Source organism: Musca vetustissima, unplaced genomic scaffold, assembly GCF_032173495.1.
Source record: "Musca vetustissima isolate MV318-11 ecotype Yass unplaced genomic scaffold, APGP_CSIRO_Mvet_v1 utg73050, whole genome shotgun sequence".
NCBI lineage: Eukaryota > Metazoa > Arthropoda > Insecta > Diptera > Muscidae > Musca > Musca vetustissima.
The window spans coordinates 18,983-40,377 of record NW_026881274.1 but is presented as its reverse complement, the minus strand read 5'-3'; the positions used below and the strand labels follow the sequence as shown (position 1 = coordinate 40,377).

At 33.3% G+C, this 21,395-nt stretch overlaps 3 protein-coding genes across 3 annotated transcripts; 1 reads left to right on the top strand and 2 right to left on the bottom strand.

The window, feature by feature from the left end:
• Nucleotides 1-1,015: 1,015 nt before the first annotated feature.
• LOC133327241 (succinate dehydrogenase [ubiquinone] iron-sulfur subunit, mitochondrial) lies at nucleotides 1,016-5,078 on the bottom strand. Its single transcript, XM_061535801.1, has 4 exons — nucleotides 4,963-5,078; nucleotides 4,232-4,533; nucleotides 1,484-1,618; nucleotides 1,016-1,410 (listed from the first exon to the last, which is right to left on the bottom strand). Exons 1-4 carry the CDS (start codon nucleotides 5,023-5,025, stop codon nucleotides 1,017-1,019), a joined length of 894 nt encoding a protein of 297 aa, XP_061391785.1. The 5' UTR covers nucleotides 5,026-5,078; the 3' UTR covers nucleotide 1,016.
• A 2,461-nt stretch (nucleotides 5,079-7,539) lies between these two features.
• LOC133327246 (sterol O-acyltransferase 1-like) lies at nucleotides 7,540-10,166 on the top strand. Its single transcript, XM_061535805.1, has 5 exons — nucleotides 7,540-7,594; nucleotides 7,738-8,197; nucleotides 8,918-9,066; nucleotides 9,136-9,855; nucleotides 10,084-10,166. The coding sequence occupies exons 1-5, from the start codon at nucleotides 7,540-7,542 to the stop codon at nucleotides 10,164-10,166; spliced, it is 1,467 nt and encodes a 488-aa protein (XP_061391789.1).
• Nucleotides 10,167-12,133: 1,967 nt separating this feature from the next.
• Nucleotides 12,134-16,725, bottom strand: LOC133327245 (sterol O-acyltransferase 1-like). Its single transcript, XM_061535804.1, has 4 exons — nucleotides 16,710-16,725; nucleotides 16,136-16,436; nucleotides 12,926-13,074; nucleotides 12,134-12,864 (listed from the first exon to the last, which is right to left on the bottom strand). Exons 1-4 carry the CDS (start codon nucleotides 16,723-16,725, stop codon nucleotides 12,134-12,136), a joined length of 1,197 nt encoding a protein of 398 aa, XP_061391788.1.
• Between the last annotated feature and the right edge of the window lie 4,670 nt (nucleotides 16,726-21,395).

The window sequence follows — 21,395 nt, the reverse complement described above, 5'->3', positions numbered from 1 at the left end:
AATTCTGAAGATGACGTCCACTGAGGGAAAAGAAACGACGAGTTGGTACTCCTCCAAAGACACTTTGGTATGGAGTCCTTATCTACGTTCAATTTGTGACACGTATAAGCGAGAAGGAAATTGCCTCAATCAAGTACGAAATTGACTATCCGCAGGATTTTTTACATCGGGTACAGCGGCTTGAATTCTTGCTTGCTAGATATTGTGGTTATAAGTCGTCCCAAATAGATTTTGGTCTTTCACATACTCTGTTTTAATAAATCGGTTGGTATGAAACCAGTGCATTTTTTTTGGTTTTACCGGACCTTCTACAAATACCTGATCCTATAAAAATTCACATTTTTAATAAAAAAAAAAACTCTTTTCACTTTATTTTTTCTGTTTATGCATTTATTTCTTTAGATATACATACTGTAGTTATTACTGTTTATATAATAATATACGATAGTTCTACATTTTTATTACAAAACTTTGCCCTAACACTCTCTTTCAATTTCAATTAATATGTATGGACATACATAATTTTTCTTCTTTACAATTTGTATATTTTTGTTGTAGTGAGTTTGCCGTTTGGTTTGTTCGTGGATAGTCAAAGTTGTAAAATCGTAAATTAAATAACAAAATAATAAATAAAACAAAAAACACACGAAAAACTTGAGAGGAAATCGATTCAAAACTTTACACTTTTCTTAAATAGTAGGTGATAGTGGTGGTAGTTGTTGGAGCAACACAACGCAACCTCGTTGTTCAAGTTTTACTGGTAACACATATAAAGAAGAAATCATTGTAGCAAAATTGTGAATGAGAAAAAACCAAAGAAATATCAATGCATGTTAGATAACCCCATCACTCTAACTATACGATAAAATGAGGTTTATGCAATAACTTGTATAGTTGGAAAAACTGTTAGATCGACTTTATAAGTACAATAGAGAATATCAGGAAACTTGGATTTATAAAGCGATAATTAATCACTATAGTATTTTGTTGTTGTTGTTGCTATCCAAAATATCGATTTACTTATGCAAAGCAGCGGTATCCAATTTGGGTTCAGGTTTCTTAGCCATACCGGACAACAATTTCTTGATTTCGGCAATAGCACGACCGGGATTCAAGCCCTTGGGGCAGGTGCGTGTGCAGTTCATGATGGTGTGGCAACGATACACACTGAAGGGATCCTTAAGTTTGTCCAAACGTTCGTGTGTGCTTTCGTCACGCGAATCGATGATCCAACGGTAGGCTTGCATAAGGACAGCAGGGCCCAAATATTTCTCAGCATTCCACCAGTACGATGGGCAAGAGGTTGAGCAACAGGCACACAAAATGCACTCGTACAAACCGTCCAATTTGGAACGATCTTCAACGGATTGCAAGTATTGGGCTTTGCCCTTCTTCTCGCTGGCTTCGTTCCTATTAAAAAATTGTTATTTTTAGTATTAGATATCATACATATATAATAAAAATCACATAGTTTTGTACTTACTTGCGCTGCAACCAGGGTTGAATGGATCTGTATTGTTCATAGAAATGATTCATGTCGGGAACCAAATCACGTACAACATACATGTGAGGCAAAGGATACACCTTCAAGGGTTTCGATGTATTGGTATCGATTTTGCTGCAATGAAAAATTAAAAAATAAAATAAATAATGAAAATTTTGCAACCCAAATTTTAAACAATTAAATATACAAATTTTTGTGATAAGGTAGCATCATTGCTGATTATCTATGTATTATATAAGGTAACAACTAATTATAAGGGGTCATAAATATGGCGTGTGGGAGATTATGATTGGCATATATATTTCTCTCCATATTCTGGGCTTTAAAAAAATTAATAAATAAGAGTAGTTTGAATACTGAAGAAAAATTTCTGTAATTACTTTATATTTTACTTTAATGTTTTTGTAGTCAAATCTTAGTAGTTCATATTCAAATGATTTTTAATGAATAATTATGGAGCTTGAACATACGTTACATGAAAAGAAATGCTATTGTGTAAAATTTATATTTGTAATTTGGTCTAAGTTTATTTTGTAGTATACTGGCAATTTAAGTTTTTTTTTGGCTTGGCTTTGAAATGAATAATAAATAATAATAATAAAACTGTTGTCAAATTTTGAATAAGAAAAAGGCGTAGCATCAAACCAAATTTTTTTAAAACTTGATCAGAATTTAGTTTGAAACTCAGACATCATTTAATTTCTTTTTATATGTTCTGTGTGCGTTAATTACGATTCCAGCACTACGAAATTTTCATTGAGATCGGTACAATAATAATAATAGTGAATTTGAAAATTAATTTATTTTTAAACCTATTTTGTTTGCCCTGAATCATTTCAGAAACAGAAGGAGAGGACCACAGCTTTAACAGGAGAATATGCAAGCAATTCTTAAGAAATTTGAAAAGACTGAGGCGGTTACAAAAATTGTATGGCCTGGGCATAGTAAAAATCCACTCTTTCCTCTGCTCTTTGGTCCGAAGGTGTGATAAGGTCTTACTTCTTCGAAAACGACTAAGGAGCGGCAGTCACCGTCAATTCAGAGCGTTATGGTCATATGATAACCGTCTTTATACCCTTCACCACACTGTGATATAGGGTATTATGTCTTTGTGCATATGTCTCTAACCTATATAGACACATGGTTCCTTTTGAGAATATGCATATAGAATCACTTTCTGAGTCGATTTATGCATGTCCGTTCTTCCGTCTGTCCATGTTAAATTGTAAACGAAGTACAGGTCGCATTTATCATCCGAATTGGATGAAATTTGGCACAGCTCGTCTATTTGGCACAAGGACAAACCCATTTGAAATTGGGAAAAATCGGTTCAGATTTAGATATAGCTCCCATATATATGTTCGACCGATTTAATGTAAATGGTTCACAATGTCACTATATATCTTTCTATTTCCACGAAATTTGGCATAGCGCACTGACATGAGTCTAGAATGATGTGTGTAAAATTTCTTGAAAATCGGTTGAGATTTAGATATAGCTCCCATATATATTTTCGACCGATTTGATTTAAATGGTTCAGCAAAGTCACTGTATATCTTTCTATATCCACGAAATTTGGCATATCGTACTGAATGAGCCCTACAACGATGTGTGTTAAATTTCGTGTAAATCGGTTCAGATTTATATACAGCTCTCATATATATTTTCGCCCGATTTAATGTAAATGGTGCACCAAAGTCCATATATATCTTTCGATTTGAACAGAATTTGGTATAGCATACTGAATTGAGTCTAGAACCGTGATGAGAACGAATGGCAAATATTGTTGCAGATATTGCCTACCTGTAATACATTAAAGTTAGTTAATGCAATTGAATATCATTTACTTATAATCATCGCCTCATATTCATTCCAATTATTTACTGGACATAACATTTTTGTTTGTAGCCTTTTTTCCCATTCAAAACAATGCTATTTTATCAATAGCTAAAAAATTATGTTCTACATTTGCTTTTATCTATCTATGTGTGTATGTTCTTAATCTATACATTTTTCTGAATGCCATGCCCTTTCATGGTCAAATTGTTGCGCCATATCATACACTACTTCTACTAGCCAGCTGATAGATAGCTCTGTCGTCTCATATCTCTCTCTACGGGGAGAACAACAACAATTTCATTAAAAAAATTAAATTGAATTTCTAAAACAAAAAGAAAAGATCAAGATTTAAAATTTTAAAATCTCTTAATGAAATGCATTTCATAAAAAACCGAAACCCAAAAAAGGTCATCATGCATTTCTACCTGTTTCAATAATATTACAAGACACTAACCAAACCAGTTTTCTAAAAATCAAACCCTATGTAACAAAAGGGCAAAGGCGGCTAAGTAGATAGTCAGGGGCTCATAAATTAGTGTCATCACAGCATGGGATCTTTATGAAAACCTAAAAGTGACCTATAATTAGCTACATTCGATGTAATGCTCTAATGGGAAGAACAAAAAAACAAGAGATGTTAATTTTCAAAATATGAGAATTCGATAGCCGGCTGTATCGAATTTTCATCCATTCTTTACATTAAATTCTAATCCAACGGAAAAACAGAATAAATAGCCTTAATTTAATGGAAAGAAATGTATAATTCGAAAAGAAAGAATTCCATAGAGCTATTTTCCAAGGTTTTTAATTCTTTTGGAATTGATGAAAAGATTTTTCTTACACAGAATTTCCTGATTTCGAATTTTACAAAAAGAAAGGTTATCTTACCTGATGCAAGCCAATGTATTGGTACCACCAATGTTCATGGCACAGGAACCGCAAATACCTTCACGGCATGAACGACGGAAAGTCAAAGTGGGATCCATTTCATTTTTAATTTTGATCAAGGCATCCAAGACCATGGGACCGCATTCACGCAAATTAACCTGATAGGTTTGCATGTAGGGTTTCTCGCCAGCATTATCGGGATTCCAGCGATAGATTTGGAAAGTTTTGATTTGTGGTTCGGGAGCGGACTTAACTTCAGCCTGCTGGTTATTTTGTTGGCTGCCCGAGGTGAGGGAACGCAACTGTAAAAAACAGAAAACGAAAAAAAAAAGTTTTAGAAAAAACACACATGAGCATGAACGAACAATAAACAAAACAATTACAAACAATCTATACTAGATATGGTGCTGGGGGAAAATTATTTTTTTCACCGACTGCCATCATAAAGCACGCGAATATTCGAAAATTGCTCACAGTTTACATAACACATTTTGCTTGTAAAAATGTCAAGAATATTAATTCAGTGACCAGTAGGAATAATTCTTCAAGGTTCTATTTACAGAATAATTATGAAACTCTTTTTTCACAACTTTATCACTTTTCCCCCTCGAACTTATGTAAGACACATTATTTTGGGTGGCGAGCGAGCAGCGACAGCTATCATAATACCCCCACCACCAACACCTTAGCGAAAAGTATTTGCTTGCTGTTTTTCGCCATTCGATCCATACCTGCTGACGTGCGGCCAAAGCACCAGTACGGCTCAACATTAAACGGGCTTCGTTTACCAACATTTTGTCTCAGGAGGAGCACCTAATTTCAATTTATTTTGTAATCAATACAACAATTGAAACGTCACTGCGTTTGCAATTTACAATCGGCAAAAATTCTTAGTTTTTTTTATCGGAAACGTTCCCTCCGTCCGTGGAAACTTTTTTGACTTGTTTTGTTGAGAAACTCTCGCAGCGACTGATGGCCGATTGTCAAAATTGGAGTATGCGCTCTCAATGTTCTCACAACTGTCAACAATTTGGCAGATGGCGCGTTGGTTGTCAAAATAAACTGTGTTTGTAGAGTGGAGTTGCCAGATGTGGACACAAGTGCGACCTATTGTAAAAGTGGGTTTGGGTTGAGGTAAAGAGGAAAAAAATTCAAATTTATTTAGAAAAAAATGGAATTAAAGGAATATAATAATTAATTGAAAAATATTTAAAATAAATAAATGAACTGGTAACCAAATTATTAAAACGATATATTCAATGGTCGTTATTTTATCTCATGATAGACATTTAGATGTATAATAACCTCAAAATAACATAAGGGACAAAGGAAGGTTGGGCTTCGAATCTGTTTCAAAGATCCAAAATAAGCATCCTACCAGTCCAGAATTTTTTTACAATAAATCTGTAAGTCCAGTAGTGTTTTACAAATAATCTGTAAGTATTGACAACTAAACAGTTCCAAGAGAATATAAAAATATATATTTGCAAATTTCACAGGGTCGGCATTTGTCTTGATTTACAGGCCATGTCTGCGGCGTTATCTGACAACAAAATAAAATCAGCAGTAACACAAATTGGTTTTTTTCGTATATTTCAGAAGTTACGATTTGAAATAAGCTTTTTGAGGAACCTTTTTTGGGAGCTTTATCAAAACATGGATCCATGAGGACTATTATTCTAAACAAAAGCAAAAATCAACTTTCAAACTGCGGAGAAGACAATTACATGTTGAAAATTCAATATGGGTGTTATGCCAGAACATAGGCCTATGTTGAAAATGATCAGCAAAAAACTGTTGTACGGAATGTCAAATTACAGGTACATCCATTGGAAATACGTCTAGGACCATAAAAATGCTTAAATGAAGGTAAGGTCTTCTTAATAATAACCTACACAAGTATGTTGTGAGCGTATTATAGCTTTGTGCAGCCCCAAAAGTTTGTAACGCCGCGAAATATTGGTCCTAGACCCACCGATCATATCATATCTCGACTAGCTGAGTAGATTTAGACATGTGTGTCCGTCCGTCTGTCCATTATAATTTGTAAACACGATACAGGCCACAATTATGGACCAATCTTCACGAACGTTTGCATGTAGGATGGGTTCTGGCCACTGAAGACCCCCATTGTTTCTTGGAAATATCAGTTAATATTTAGGGGGTGAAATGGACCAAAAATTTTATTTTTGTCTGATTTTAGTCGCTCCAGAGGCCGCATTTATGGCCCAAACAAATCGAATCGAAACATCGAATTTTTACACAGAGAGGGGGATCCCGCCAAAGAATAAGCATGCCTGTTTTGGTAAAGATTGGTCAATATTTAGCGGGTCAAATGGACCCTGACTTGTGTGAAAAATGACAAAAATTGTATTCTATAGCGTATATATTTTCCCCTGAAGGACATAGAGCCGAGAAGTTGATAGTGTATCCAAGAGGAGTGGTTGACCTTAAAATTGATACCAATTATATTTTCGTATGTAGTCGGATGTGGGGGTTACACTCAAATAGTTACAGGTGCTCACGTTTTCAGAACAGGTGTGTTTTCGAGTCGAATATAATCCGAACATCACAACACAACCCACCGTGAAGGGAATCTGGACTAGTAATTAGAACGTATGTACTGAATATTCGAAAATGTAAGGAAAAGGTTCTGTTTACCTCTAATCGGGAAAGAGGGGCAAATATCACGAAATATTACCCAGACTCGGAATAAACATCCGCAGAAAGTTAGAGTTCCATGGTAGTTGTGAAGGGTTCGTGGTCGGCCCGTCCGACTATACTGCTCCGCTCACTGGTTAAACAATATGTTTGTTGTGTAGGAGATCTAATATTTGCGCCTCAAATCACACATAATTAAACCTCATAAATTTAATTTTTATTTTCAATCTTCTTGACTTATTACATTTTTTATATATTTAATAAAAATTCCATTAACACTACAATAAAGTTCTTAAAATTGATGATGGGCTTTTAGCAAAAATGTAAACCACATTAGGTCAATATTCTCAATATTTATTGTAATATAAAAAATGTTGTATTTTTAAATTAATTTGTAAATAATAAACTTTTTTTTTTGTTTTTATAATAACCGGCTGAACTGGATTTACATTTGGATTGTGCAATATTGGGTCATCGTTTTTCAAAACAAAACATATTAAACACCTACAGGAATTAAACAGTTATCGATTGAATGTAGAATTGAAAGTATCGAACCGAAATTAAAAGTAATTAGGAATAACGATTCAATGCCAATGAAATAAATTTAAGAAACAAAATACATATTTTAAGATAAACGTTTTATAAACATGGTTGCTAACTCCGAACGAAATGATGGGCCCTCAGAACAGTTTACACAAAATGGTGAGTCGAACAAATATTAAAATTAGTTAGAAATATTTAATTAAGAAATTAAATTAATAAGTTAAAGTTTCTATATTGATTTTCATATATAAGTCTTTTAATATTTTAATAACATTTTTTTTTTATTTTTATTATTACCTTAGGTCCCATACCTCGCAGAGATCATGGTGCACAATTGCATTTCATACAAAACAAATTGAAAGCATTTCATACGGATCTGCTAAATGAAGTCCAGGAACGTATGTCCAATATTGTAAATGATCTGGAAAAGGAACTGAGGCAACAGGAGTTACAAATTCATGAATTTCCTAATTCACTAAGTCTTACAAATTTAAATTCATTTACAAATGGAATTAACGCAGATGCCTATGAAGAACGTTATGATAGAAGAAAGAAATTTCCTGATAAAACAACTGATAAGAAACGGGGAGCAGAACAGAGTTTTTTACAGAAATTTCCAGAAAAAGTTTTCCAAAGTCGTGAATCATATTTGACGACTTTAATGAAAGTGGATCACATACGAACAATATATAATATTTTTGTGGTGGGATTTATTTATTATGCTTTTCAAAATATACTACAGGATTATTTTACAAATGGAAGGTGAGTAAAGACATTTTTTTAACACCAATATAGAAGATAATTTTTTTTGTAAATATAATTTTAAAAAAAGATTAATTCAAGGGCTAATATAGACGTGAATTTTTAAAAAATATGTGAAAAATATTAAAAAAAATTCCTTTGGGGCATTGAAAAAATATACTTTAGAAAATCCACGCATTTTGGGAACTTAAAAGTATTCGTTAAAAAATCCAACATAAAAATATGCTTTTGGGTCCTTAAAAATATATATTTTAAAACACCACGCGTTTTGGGACTTTTAAAAAAATCTATGCCTTGAAAAAATATTCTTAAACAAATTTAAGCCTCTGTTAAGCCTTAAGAAAATATTCTTTAAAATATCTACGCCTTTTTATTTAAATATTTTTAAAAAATCCACGCCTTTTTGGGTCTTGAATAAATTGAAGAATACTCTTTGAAAAATAGAAAATATATTCTTTTGAACAAATTTTCTTTAAAAAACATACGTTCTTTTGGTGCCTTGGAAAACTATTCTTAAAGAAATGTACGTTCTTTAGGGCCTTGAATATGCTTTATAAAATTCGCGCTTTTTAAATTCATTAGAAAATCCACGTCATTTGGAGCCTTGAGAAAATATTCTTAAAAAATCTACGCCTTTTGGACCTTAAAAATTAGCCTTTTGCGACCTTAAAAATAAGTCTTTTTGAAATCCATGTCCAAAATATTTTTTTATCTTTCTAGAATCACCCTGGCTGCGAATTTATTCCACACTGGATTTGGTAACATACATTATTCATTGGCAGTGTGGCTTGGTTTAATGTGTTATACATGTAGTGTATATTATGCTTTGAAAACATGGTCCAGTGTTCGGTTTAAACTTCGGCATCATGGTAAGATTATTATTTATGAATTATAAACCAATTTTCGAATTTTATTATTACAATTCCTTACTTCCTTAGAACCCTTACAAAGGATGTGGTCCCGCATATGGCTCATGGCCTACATTATGGGTGTAATATTGTGTCTCTACCTACCGGTCAAAGCATGTTTGTGGCTTGATATAAAATATGCCTCATGTGCTGGACTACTTATGGAAACTCTACGAATGATAATGAAACAACATGCCTTTGTCAGGACAATTTGTGGCAGGGTCTTACAAGGAAAGCTAAAGAATGGAGACGATTCTTCTGAAAAGCCTGTGACAATGCCAGGTTTTGGCAAATATTTGTATTATTTATTTGCCCCCACACTAATGTATCAGGACAACTATCCACGTACCTCACACATACGCTGGAAATTTGTGGCAGCTCGCTTTGCGGAATGTGTGGCCTATGTCCTCCTTTTTGCATTTCTCTATGAAAACCATTTGCGGCCATTTATGGAGAATTTTGGAAAAATGGAATTGAGTGCAGCTCTATTGATACGAACCTATTTTAATATACAATTGACGGCAATGTTATTCCTGCTGAGCGGTTTTTATTTCCTTCTACATTCCTGGCCAAATTTCACTGCCGAATTGTTACGTTTCGGTGATCGTATGTTCTATCGCGATTGGTGGACCTCCCGTGATATGTTTGAATATTTTCGTAAATGGAATTTGCTGGTCGGCGATTGGCTATATGAATATGTTTTTAAAGATTTCTATAGATATGTTTTTAAGGGTAACAAGGCCGCCTGTGGTATGTCGGTTTTTGTAATTTCGGCCCTGGCCCATGAATATTTTATTGATTTTGCTTTGCGTTTATTTTTCCCCTTTTTAACACTGCAATTTGTATTTGCGGGACTTAGTTTAAGTCATATCACCAAGAGAATTCCGAAGGGGTTGGGAAATTTAATATTTTGGTTTTGCTTTTTTGTGGGTAATACTTTTGATTTTCTGTTTTATATTTCGGAATTTTATACAAAAGAAAATTGTCCCAAGGAGGCAAGTGGTGGAGGACGATGGGGTGATTGGCTGATGCCATATTTAATTAGCTGTAAAATAAAATAGGATAGCTGAAGATGTGGAAGTAATTAATTCTTGAAATCGAATTTTTACCACTTGCATTCTATTATGATGAGATCAATTTTTTTTCCAACATTAAAAGAAAAAAAATATTTCGTCTCAAGACTTAAAATAACACTGACATTGAATTTAAAATGTAAATAATAAAAAAAATAGTTTTCTTTATTTGAAAATTGAATCCGGGCAACTTCATTATTATGCTAAAACTCAATTCTTAATTATTTAATTGGTAATAGATTGAACATTGTTTACGATAAGAAAAAATATTGTTAATAATATTGTATTTAATTGTTGTTATTTATGTCCAATTTATAATTAAATGAACTACTACGTAATTGGCCAATAACCATGATATGGTTATGATTTCCAATAATGTTTTCCTATCTTATATCAATATTTGGTAGAGATTTTAATAAAAAAGAGAACGAAGTAAGAAAAGAAGGCGTGATTTTTTGAAAGAATATTTTTTAAAGGTCTACAAGAGGGGTAGATTTTTACAGAATATTTTATCAAGGTCTACAGGAGGAGTGAATTTATTAAAGAATATTTTTTCAAGCTACCTTAGAACAGGCGTGGATTTATTAAAGAATATATTTTCAAGCCACCTTCAAAAGACTCGTGGATTTTTTAAAGAATATTTTTTCAAGCCACCTTGGAAGAGGCGTGGATTTTTTAAAGAATATTTTTTCAAGCCAACTTAGAAGAGGCGTAGATTTTTTAAAGAATATTTTTTCAAGCCAACTTAGAAGAGGCGTAGATTTTTTAAAGAATATTTTTTCAAGCCAACTTAGAAGAGGCGTAGATTTTTTAAAGAATATTTTTTCAAGCCAACTTAGAAGAGGCGTAGATTTTTTAAAGAATATTTTTTCAAGCCAACTTAGAAGAGGCGTAGATTTTTTAAAGAATATTTTTTCAAGCCAACTTAGAAGAGGCGTAGATTTTTTAAAGAATATTTTTTTTAGGGCCTATAAGAGGGGTGAATTTATTAAAGAATATTTTTTTAGGGCCTATAAGAGGGGTGAATTTGTTGAAGAATATTTTTCCAAACCTTGGAAAAATATTCTTTAATAAATCCACACCTCTTTATTAAATAATATTTTTCCAAACCTTAGAAGAGGCGTCGATTTATTAAAGATTATTTTTTCAAGCCACCTTAGAAGAGGCGTGGATTTTTTAAAGAATATTTTTTCATGCCACCTTAGAAGAGGCGTGGATTTTTTAAAGAATATTTTTTCATGCCACCTTAGAAGAGGCGTGGATTTTTTAAAGAATATTTTTTCAAGCCACCTTAGAAGAGGCGTGGATTTATTAAAGAATATTTTTCAAGCCACCTTAGAAGAGGCGTGGATTTATTAAAGAATATTTTTTCAAGCCACCTTAGAAGAGGCGTGGATTTATTAAAGAATATTTTTTCAAGCCACCTTAGAAGAGGCGTGGATTTATTAAAGAATATTTTTCAAGCCACCTTAGAAGAGGCGTGGATTTATTAAAGAATATTTTTTCACGCCTCGTTAAACATCGAAAAATAAGTCCCTTCAAAAAAATGATTTTTTACTTTTCCCTTTTACTTAAATCAATTTGTATTTCTTCATTTTATTTCCTTATAACTACATTTATCTCTTTAAATAATCTCCCTTTTACATGACCACAAATGTGGTATCCATAAATCCGACCAACTGCTGTACGATTCTTTGGGACAGTTTAATTTGGTAAAATATTCCAGGGGATAACCACCAAAACCCAATGTAACACCAATTAAAAACGATAACAAAAATACCACGTTGCCCACCCTGCGGGGTATCAGAGGTGTAATATACACCAAGACACTGCCACCAAAGATGTAGAAACAAAACAGGACGGGAAAACGTAAACGCAGAGGGATAGCACCACAATATTCATGACCTAAGGCGGATATAAAATACACTGTCATAGCCGATGCAGCCTTACTGTCCTTAAAAACCATACATATACATATCCCGATAAATATATTCATATAACCAATCTCCGACCAGATTATTCCATTTGTGGAAAAATTGCAAATAATCTTTGGATAACCACCAGTCTGAGTGGAATTTACGATAACCGAACTTCAACAGTTCTCCGGTGAAATTATTCCAGGAGTGTAGCAGAAAATAGACAAAACTCAGGAACATGAGAACGATTGTTAGGTTTATCTTAAAGAAGGTGCGAATAAGAATTTCTCCAGTAATCTTTTCTTTGCCATAGTCTTCCAATATTGGCAGTAAATGATTCTCGTAGAGAAAGGCAAATAAAAAGACGAAAGCCAGGCATTCTATAAAATGGCCTACTGCAAACTTCCAACGTATCTGCGAGGTTCGTGGATAATTATCCCGATACAATAGAGTGGGAGCAAATAAATAATAAAGATATTTTGGAAATCGGGGTATTTCAGGATCATCCAAATTATTTTCTCTTGTTGAGTTTCCTTGTTGAATTGGACAAGTTGTAGTGGGGGATTTTCCGCTCACCACCCTTCCACAAATTACCCGCACAAAGGCATGCTGTTTCATTACCAATCGCATGGTATCGAAGAGTAGGCCAAAACACGAGGCATTTCTTATATTATACTCCAAGGAGACTTTCGCTGGAACATATACAAATAATCCTTGACTTGTTATGTAGGCCAAAAGCCATGTTAGAGACCACAATGATTGTAGAAAATCTGAAAGAGAAAGAAGAAAATTAGTTTTTTTTTGGAATGATATATTTTCCTATATACCAACCATGTTTGTGAAGTTTGGCTCGGATATTTGCCCAGATTTTCACAGGATAATATATAGCACAGGCATACAATTGCAGAATAAGCCACATACCAAGGGCATAGTGGATATTAATAAATCCCTCGCGGAATGTATTCGCAGCCAAGGTGATTCTAAAAGACAAAAAATAAACAAAAAAATCGTAAATTTCGACCTGACCGCACGTTTTATACACTCCAACATGTAGCCACAAGGCGTGCATTTTTTTTAAATATTTTTCTATGGACCTACGCAAGGCGTGGATTTTTTAAAATATTTTTCTATGGATCTACGCAAGGCGTAGATTTTTTAAAATATTTTTCTATGGACCTACGCAAGGCGTGGATTTTTTAAAATATTTTTCTATGGACCTGCGCAAGGCGTGGATTTTTTAAAATATTTTTCTATGGACCTGCGCAAGGCGTGGATTTTTTAAAATATTTTTCTATGGATCTACGCAAGGTGTGGATTTTTTAAAATATTTTTCTATGGACCTGCGCAAGGCGTGGATTTTTTAAAATATTTTTCTATGGACCTGCGCAAGGCGTGGATTTTTTAAAATATTTTTCTACGGACCTACGCAAGGCGTGGATTTTTTAAAATATTTTTCTATGGACCTACGCAAGGCGTGGATTTTTTAAAATATTTTTCTATGGACCTACGCGAGGCGTGGATTTTTTAAAATATTTTTCTATGGACCTACGCAAGGCGTGCATTTTTTTAAATATTTTTTTATGGACTTGGATTTTTAAAAAATATTTTTCTATGGACCTACGCAAGGTGTGGATTTTTTAAAACATTTTTCTATGGACCTGCGCAAGGCGTGGATTTTTTAAAATATTTTTCTATGGACCTGCGCAAGGCGTGGATTTTTTAAAATATTTTTCTATGGACCTGCGCAAGGCGTGGATTTTTTAAAATATTTTTCTATGGACCTGCGCAAGGCGTGGATTTTTTAAAATATTTTTCTATGGACCTGCGCAAGGCGTGTATTTTTTAAAATATTTTTCTATGGACCTGCGCAAGGCGTGTATTTTTTAAAATATTTTTCTATGGACCTGCGGAAGCCGTGGATATTTTAATATTTTTTTATTAGCTTCATACTCACCTTCCTTTGACGAAACAATCATTCATAATATTATACGACAAATAGAATATGAACGCAATAATAAATAAATAATATACACATCGGATGTGAGGATTTTTCATCAATTCGGTAAAATAGGATTCACGACATTCTAAATGGCGTTTCGGTAATTTGCGTCGTTGTTTCCATTTTCATTGGCATTCCTTGAACAATTCGATGCGAGGGGTTGCCTAGCCTCTATATTAATTTCCAAATGTGTTTGCTCCGACTCATCATTCTGCAGATTATTTATATTTTTCTCTAGAAGTGAAAATTACATCAAATCAAATTTAGACCTAAGCAATTGAAGCAATGAAAATTCTCCCACCGTATTACCTTTCATTGTTTCTATAATTTGTTTACTTCGACAGTTCAATATACATAGATATATATTTTTATTCCGTCTAACTGAAACCGTTTAGCTTGATGTTAAATTTAGAACTGATTTCGAGATCAGTATTACCAGTTTCGATTTGTTGAACTGTTTATTTGATCGGTATTATATTAAAAAAGGTAATAAATACCGGTTAATCAATTAATGTAACAATTAAATAAATAAAAATAAAATTTTATAAAATTCATTAATTAGATACACAAAAGTGTAATACACACAGTGCAATACAAAAATGGGGTTAGTATTTAAAAAAATTAAAAACGTGGTCAAGTCCCGAACAATTTATACCCTCCAAAATGTGGTCGGTGGCTCGGTTGGGATCTCCAATTCATATAAAGGCCTCGCCACATTATCGGTATTTTGAAAGTTTTAGCCTTAAAGGGTGAACAACATATTTGCAGAAAATTACCGATATTTTTAGATTTTTTTCAATTTTAATTTACTTTCTAAATATCCGGTCGAATAAAAAAAAGTTCTTTTTTAATTCGAAATTGCTTTAATATGTCATCGTTTGGTTAATATTTGTTTACAATCTGACACAATATACAACTTGTGGACTTGTATTCGTTCTGCCTATTGCCATTTTATACTTGTCTCACTATATATATATATATATATATCAAACGTGTAAATAGTATATTATGTACAAGAACATATGTTTGTACATTTGTGTCTACATTCGTATGCCTTTATTTCTGTATGAATAATCTGACTTTGTTGCACACAAAAATAATCATAGAACAGTCAGACATGAGAGTAAACCATGTGAAAGTTAGGGGTTTTAAACAAAAAATTAAAACAAGTTTCTTTAGGTGGCTTGAAAAAATATTCTTTAAAAAATCCACGCCTCTCCTAAGGTGGCTTGAAAAAATATTCTTTAAAAAATCCACGCCTCCACGCTTCTTTTGAAGGTGGCTTGAAAAAATATTCTTTAAAAAATCCACGCTTCTTTTGAAGGTGGCTTGAAAAAATATTCTTTAAAAAATCCACGCTTCTTTTGAAGGTGGCTTGAAAAAATATTCTTTAAAAAATCCACGCTTCTTTTGAAGGTGGCTTGAAAAAATATTCTTTAAAAAATCCACGCCTCTTTTGAAGGTGGCTTGAAAAAATATTCTTTAAAAAATCCACGCCTCTTTTGAAGGTGGCTTGAAAAAATATTCTTTAAAAAATCCACGCTTCTTTTGAAGGTGGCTTGAAAAAATATTCTTTAAAAAATCCACGCCTCTTTTGAAGGTGGCTTGAAAAAATATTCTTTAAAAAATCCACGCCTCTTTTGAAGGTGGCTTGAAAAAATATTCTTTAAAAAATCCACGCCTCTTTTGAAGGTGGCTTGAAAAAATATTCTTTAAAAAATCCACGCCTCTTTTGAAGGTGGCTTGAAAAAATATTCTTTAAAAAATCCACGCCTCTTTTGAAGGTGGCTTGAAAAAATATTCTTTAAAAAATCCACGCCTCTTCTGAAAAAATATTCTTTAAAAAATCCACTTGAAAAAATATTCTTTAAAAAATCCACGCCTCTTCTGGGCTTGAAAAAATATTCTTTAAAAAATCCACGCCTCTTCTGGGCTTGAAAAATTTTTCTTTAAAAAATCCACGCCTCTTCTGGGCTTGAAAAAATTTTCTTTAAAAAATCCACACATTTATGAGGTCTTAAAAAATATTCTGTACTACTCACCTTCCTTTTACGAAATAATCATCCATAATATTATAGGCCAAATAGAATATGAACGCAACAATAAATAAATTATAAACACATCGGATATGATCATTTTTCATCAATTCGGTAAAATAGGATTCACGACATTCTAAATGTCGTTTCGGTAATTTGCAGGTATTTTGCTGCATTTTTTTGCTATCGTCGGATATTTTTACAAAATCCTTCCTGTCATTTGTAATTCCATTGGATGGTGGCACTTCTTGACTTATATTAATTTCAGTATGAGTATGTTCGGATTCATTCTTCCTTGTTGCAGCATCTAGAAGTAAAAAGATCACATATAAAAATTTCCAATTCCCAGAAAACGGTTGCATTCAATACGGGTGGATTAGAATGCAAAGAGGTACTACAGAACTTATACAGTTCACTTTAGAAAGAGACTATGTTCTTATCATTTCTTTTTTTTTATAAAAACAACAAACTGGGATTAAGCCTGACTATTTTGCAAAAAAAAAAAAAAAATCATTATTCTAAAATGAGTTTCGAATAATATATTTAAAAATATGAATAAATTTTAATTTGTCAAATTTACCTTTTGTTGTTTCCATTATGTGTTTAGTTTTTCTTTAATTTTTTTATTCCGCTTAATAGAATCTGTTGAGCTCTATGTTTATTGTACAACTGGCGTAAAAATCGATATTACCTCTGGCAATTTGATTGGTTTAACTGTTTATCTGGTGGGTATTAGAATAAAAACAACTAATAAATTCTGATTTATTAAACAATTATAGGCAATTTTATTGGATTATATGTAATATGAAGTCATGAACGGTAAACATAGAGAAAAAAGACAAAAAAATGGAACTTGGCAAACAAACATAAAATAATAGAAAATAGAATATTTAATAATGACGTATTTTAGTTATTTTTAGTGCAAAAATAAAATACTTGGACGAACGAACAAAAAAGTGTCATTATTGACCGAGTAAAATCGAATAGAGGTTGCTAATATTCTATTTTTTATTTATTCTATTCATTCCATATAGAGAGGCCTCGGCCAAGGGGGAGGTACTGGCCATGTAAATGATCGCTGAAACTGGAGTTGGAGCTTGAAATTTCGCATAGAACTATAAGACGCTACATACGTAAATAATCGGCCTGGGAAGTCGAAGTCATAAAGGTCAATATTTTGCCAAAAGTGACGAAATGGGCTATGATCTGATGAACATAAAATTAACGTTTGAAAAATCAAAGTTTAAACACTAGTAGAAAATCCCCAAAAGTTAGAATATTTGTTGTTTTTATTTTTTGCTGCCCTTCCGAATTTAAGAGACAGTTCGTGTATATGTCTCTATGTTATTATATGACAGTATATATACCGTGTAAATAGTATATTATGTACTAGAGCACATGTGCATTTATTTATATGCATTTTTTTATGTGAATTACATGAATAACTTGACCTTGTGGCACACAAAAACAATCACAAAACAGTCAGTCATGAAAGCAATCCATGTGAAAGGTTAGGTTTTTGTAAATACAAAATAAAAACCAGTAAGGAAAGTAATAAAGTGGGACTGGGCCGACTATATGATACCCTTCACCAAACATTATGAGTTTGGTGCACCATTTATGTAAAACCGGACGAAAATATATATGGGAGCTATATTTAAATCTGAACGGATCTTCACGAAACTTAGCACACATCATTCTAGACGCAATTCAGCACGCTATGCCAAATTTCGTGCAAATCGAAAACAAAATTCGGACTTTGATGCATTATTTACATAAAACCGAAACTCACCACTCATCATTCTAAACTTAATTTAGTACGCTAAGCCAAATTTTGTGCAAATCGAAGCATATAAAGGGACTTTGGTGCACTATTTACCTAAAATCGGACGAAAATATATATGGGAGCTATATCCAACTCTGAGCCGATTTTCAGGAAATTTGACACACATTATTCTAGACCTAATTCATTACGCTGTGCCAAATTTCGTGCAAATCGAAAAATATATTCGGACTTTGGTGCACCATTTATATAAAATCGGACGAACATATATATGGGAGCTATATCGAAAACTCGACCAATTCTTACGAAACTTAGCACACATCATTCTAGACTCAATTTAGTACGCTAAGCCAAATTTTGTGCAAATCGAAGCATATAAAGGGACTTGGGTGCACTATTTACCTTAAATCGGACGAAAATATATATGGGAGCCATATCCAACTCAGAACCGATTTTCGGGAAACTTGACACACATCATTCCAGACCTAATTAATTACGCTGTGCCAAATTTCGTTCAAATCGAAGCATATAAAGGGACTTTGGTGCACTATTTACCTAAAATCGGACGAAAATGTATATAGGAGCTATATCCAAATCTGAACCGATTTTCACAAAATTTAGCACACTTCATTCTAGGCTCTGTTCAGTACGCTGTGCCAAATTTCGTGCAAATCAAAAGATATATAGGGACTTTGATGGACCATTTACATTAAATCGGACGAAAATATGTATGGGAGCTATATCTAAATCTGAACCGATTTTCAGGAAACTTGACACATATCATTCTAGACCTAGTTTATTACGCTGTGCCAAATTTCATACAAATCGAAAGATTTATAGAGACTTTGGTACACCATTTACCTTAAATCGGACGAAAATATATATGGGAGCTATATCCAAATCTGAACCGATTTTCATGAAACTTAACAGACATCATTCTAGACCTAATTCATTACGCTGTGCCAAATTTCTTGCAAATGGAAAAATATATTCGGACTTTGGTGCACCATTTACCTTAAATCGGACGAAAATATATATATATACAAACATCATTCTGGACCTAAGGCAGTACGCTATGCCAAATTTCTTGCAAATCGAAAGATATATAGGGACTTTGGTGCCTATATCGGACGAAAATATATATGGGAGCTATATCTAAATCTGAACCGATTTTCCCCAATAGGGTTCGTCCATGGGCCAAATAAGTGACTTGTTCCAAATTTCATCCAAATCGGATCATAAATGCGACCTGTACTTTGTTTACAATTTAACATCTACAGACGGACGGACATGCATAAATCGACTCAAAAAGTGATTCTATGCATATTCTCAAAAGGAACCATGTGTCTATCTCGTTTCCTTTTGCCTGTTACAAACATATGCACAAAGTCATAATACCCATAATACCACAGTGTGGTGAAGGGTATACAAATCCAAGCCTCTTGTAGGCATTGAAAAAATATTCTTTAAAAAATCTATACCTGTTACAGGACTTTTAAAAAATATTATAAAAAATCTACGCCTATTGTAGGTCTTGAAAATTATTCTTTAAACAAACCACACCTCTTGTAGGACATGAAAAAATTATTCCTGAAAAATCCACGACTATTGTAGACCTTAAAAAAACATTGTTTAAAAAAATCCCCTCCTCTTGTAGGCCTTGAAACCAAAAAAAAATATTGAACAAAAACAAAAATGCTTGTTCGTCTTATTCCATCTAAAATTACTTATTAGCCTCTTAAAGTCAAGTCCACTTGAAGGCATTTTTTTGGCAAATTATCTCCAAAGATAATTTCCGTTTCCTTCATCCTTCTCCGAGACACTTATAAAGTCATTCATAAGAACATTTCAAGATTTGTACTGAAATCCTTTCATTCTATTTAGTTATTTACAGTCCACAACAGCAGCAGCAACAACAACAACAAAAACGTGTCCTGCTAAGACCCTGCTAATGCCACTTCTTGACGGCACCTTTAGTCCCTATTATGCGTTAAGTGGCAAAAAACAAAAAGGAGGCAGCAGACTACGCGAATACAACAAAAACAACAGCAACAACTTTTAAGCCCGAATGGATGAGCGCGATTAAAGAGGAGACACAACAACAATAAAAAAATAATAAAAAAAAAAAAATAAAGAATAGTAAAACAAGAAACAGAAATGAAAGAAAGATATATCGCGATAAGAGACTATTTTTGCTGAAAGAAAATAGCGGACTATTGTTTTTTAGTGGGAGAATGGACACCGCTTAAGGGCCGCTTTCCAAAAAAAGGGGAAACAATTAAATTTTATTGTAGATAGAGAACGGAGGGCAAAGGATAATTTCAACAAGGACAATTATAAAATGGTTAATTGCTAACGAAGAAGAAAGGCAAATGAAGAAAATGGACAATGAAAAACAAGAAACGTTTTCATTAAGATAAACAGTTTAGGAAAGTTCATAGCCTGAGGTCAAGGCTACAATGGACAAAGGAATTGTGAAATGAAGGATATTTTTCGAAGAGGAGTAGTTTAACAAAAATATTTTTTTCAAGCACTACAAGAGACGTAAGTGGTGTAGAATTTTTAAAGAATATTTTTTTAAGGTCCAATGTGTAAATATGATTCCCTTTCCATTTTTGTTCTCATAACCTATTCCACTTCATTTCCGTGAAAAAAAAAACTGTTTGACCTATTTTGTTAATTTCCGTTTTTCTTGTTTCCATTATTCGACCGCCCATAAAGTAAGTATGCATTTTCAGCGCTACAGCTTGTCTATTAGAATGGACCAAATTCATTCTGTTACACCAAACGACCCAACAATCCACCGTCCCAATGTTCCATGTTGATCTGATATTCTAGTTAAAATTCCCTGAACATATTTCACGTCAAACGATGCGTGAAATAGCCATTTGAACTTTTACGCGAATTGCTAGCTTAACGGCAGAACAACGGAACACAAGGATATGCAGACCAGAAGGTGGAATACAATGTTGTGAAGTTAGTTAGGTCCAGTATTTCGATGTAGTTTTTTTGTTGTTGCTGTTGTTTAGATGTGCGTGTTCCGTTCACATGTGTGCCCTCTGCTGGTCCTCCACCCGAAAGGAAGTGGCTTTTTGTGTTGGTATTTGTGTTGAATAAACATGACTTCATTTGCGGTATAGTTTGGCATTTGTTCTGCTACGCACATTTGTTTACCTCGGTTGTTGCGAGACTGTTGCCCTGTTCGGGAATCTAGAATTACACAATAATATTAAAACTGGTGGAGGGTAGGAGGAGAGGTTCAGTTTTAAACCATAAAACGTTTTTTGGTTGGGGGCAGTGGGAGGAGTGATAGTAGTTTACCAGCAATAGCATTTTAAATGTAGATCAGGTATCATGTTGGATATTTTTGGAAGAGCTTAGCGCCAGGGATTTTTGTAACATAATACGGGACAGTGGTGTACTTCATATATTTGGGGATATCGGAAACAAACAAAGCCTTGGTACGCCTTGAAAAATATCTTT

Bases quoted from the DNA above. Each gene is read 5' to 3' on its own strand.
- LOC133327241 (XM_061535801.1), bottom strand. From the start codon at position 5,025: ATGTTGGTAAACGAAGCCCGTTTAATGTTGAGCCGTACTGGTGCTTTG. The intron at 4,534-4,962 runs GTATGGATCGAA...TGTTTTTTACAG, and splicing joins CTTTGGCCGCACGTCAGCAG to TTGCGTTCCCTCACCTCGGG. The intron at 1,411-1,483 runs GTAAGTACAAAA...ATTTTTTAATAG, and splicing joins CAACCCTGGTTGCAGCGCAA to GAACGAAGCCAGCGAGAAGA.
- LOC133327246 (XM_061535805.1), top strand. From the start codon at position 7,540: ATGGTTGCTAACTCCGAACGAAATGATGGGCCCTCAGAACAGTTTACA. The intron at 8,198-8,917 runs GTGAGTAAAGAC...TTATCTTTCTAG, and splicing joins GATTATTTTACAAATGGAAG to AATCACCCTGGCTGCGAATT. The intron at 9,067-9,135 runs GTAAGATTATTA...TTACTTCCTTAG, and splicing joins GTTTAAACTTCGGCATCATG to AACCCTTACAAAGGATGTGG.
- LOC133327245 (XM_061535804.1), bottom strand. The intron at 13,075-16,135 runs GTGAGTAGTACA...TTTGTCTTTTAG, and splicing joins GATTATTTCGTAAAAGGAAG to AATCACCTTGGCTGCGAATA. The intron at 12,865-12,925 runs GTTGGTATATAG...TTTCTCTTTCAG, and splicing joins AGCCAAACTTCACAAACATG to ATTTTCTACAATCATTGTGG.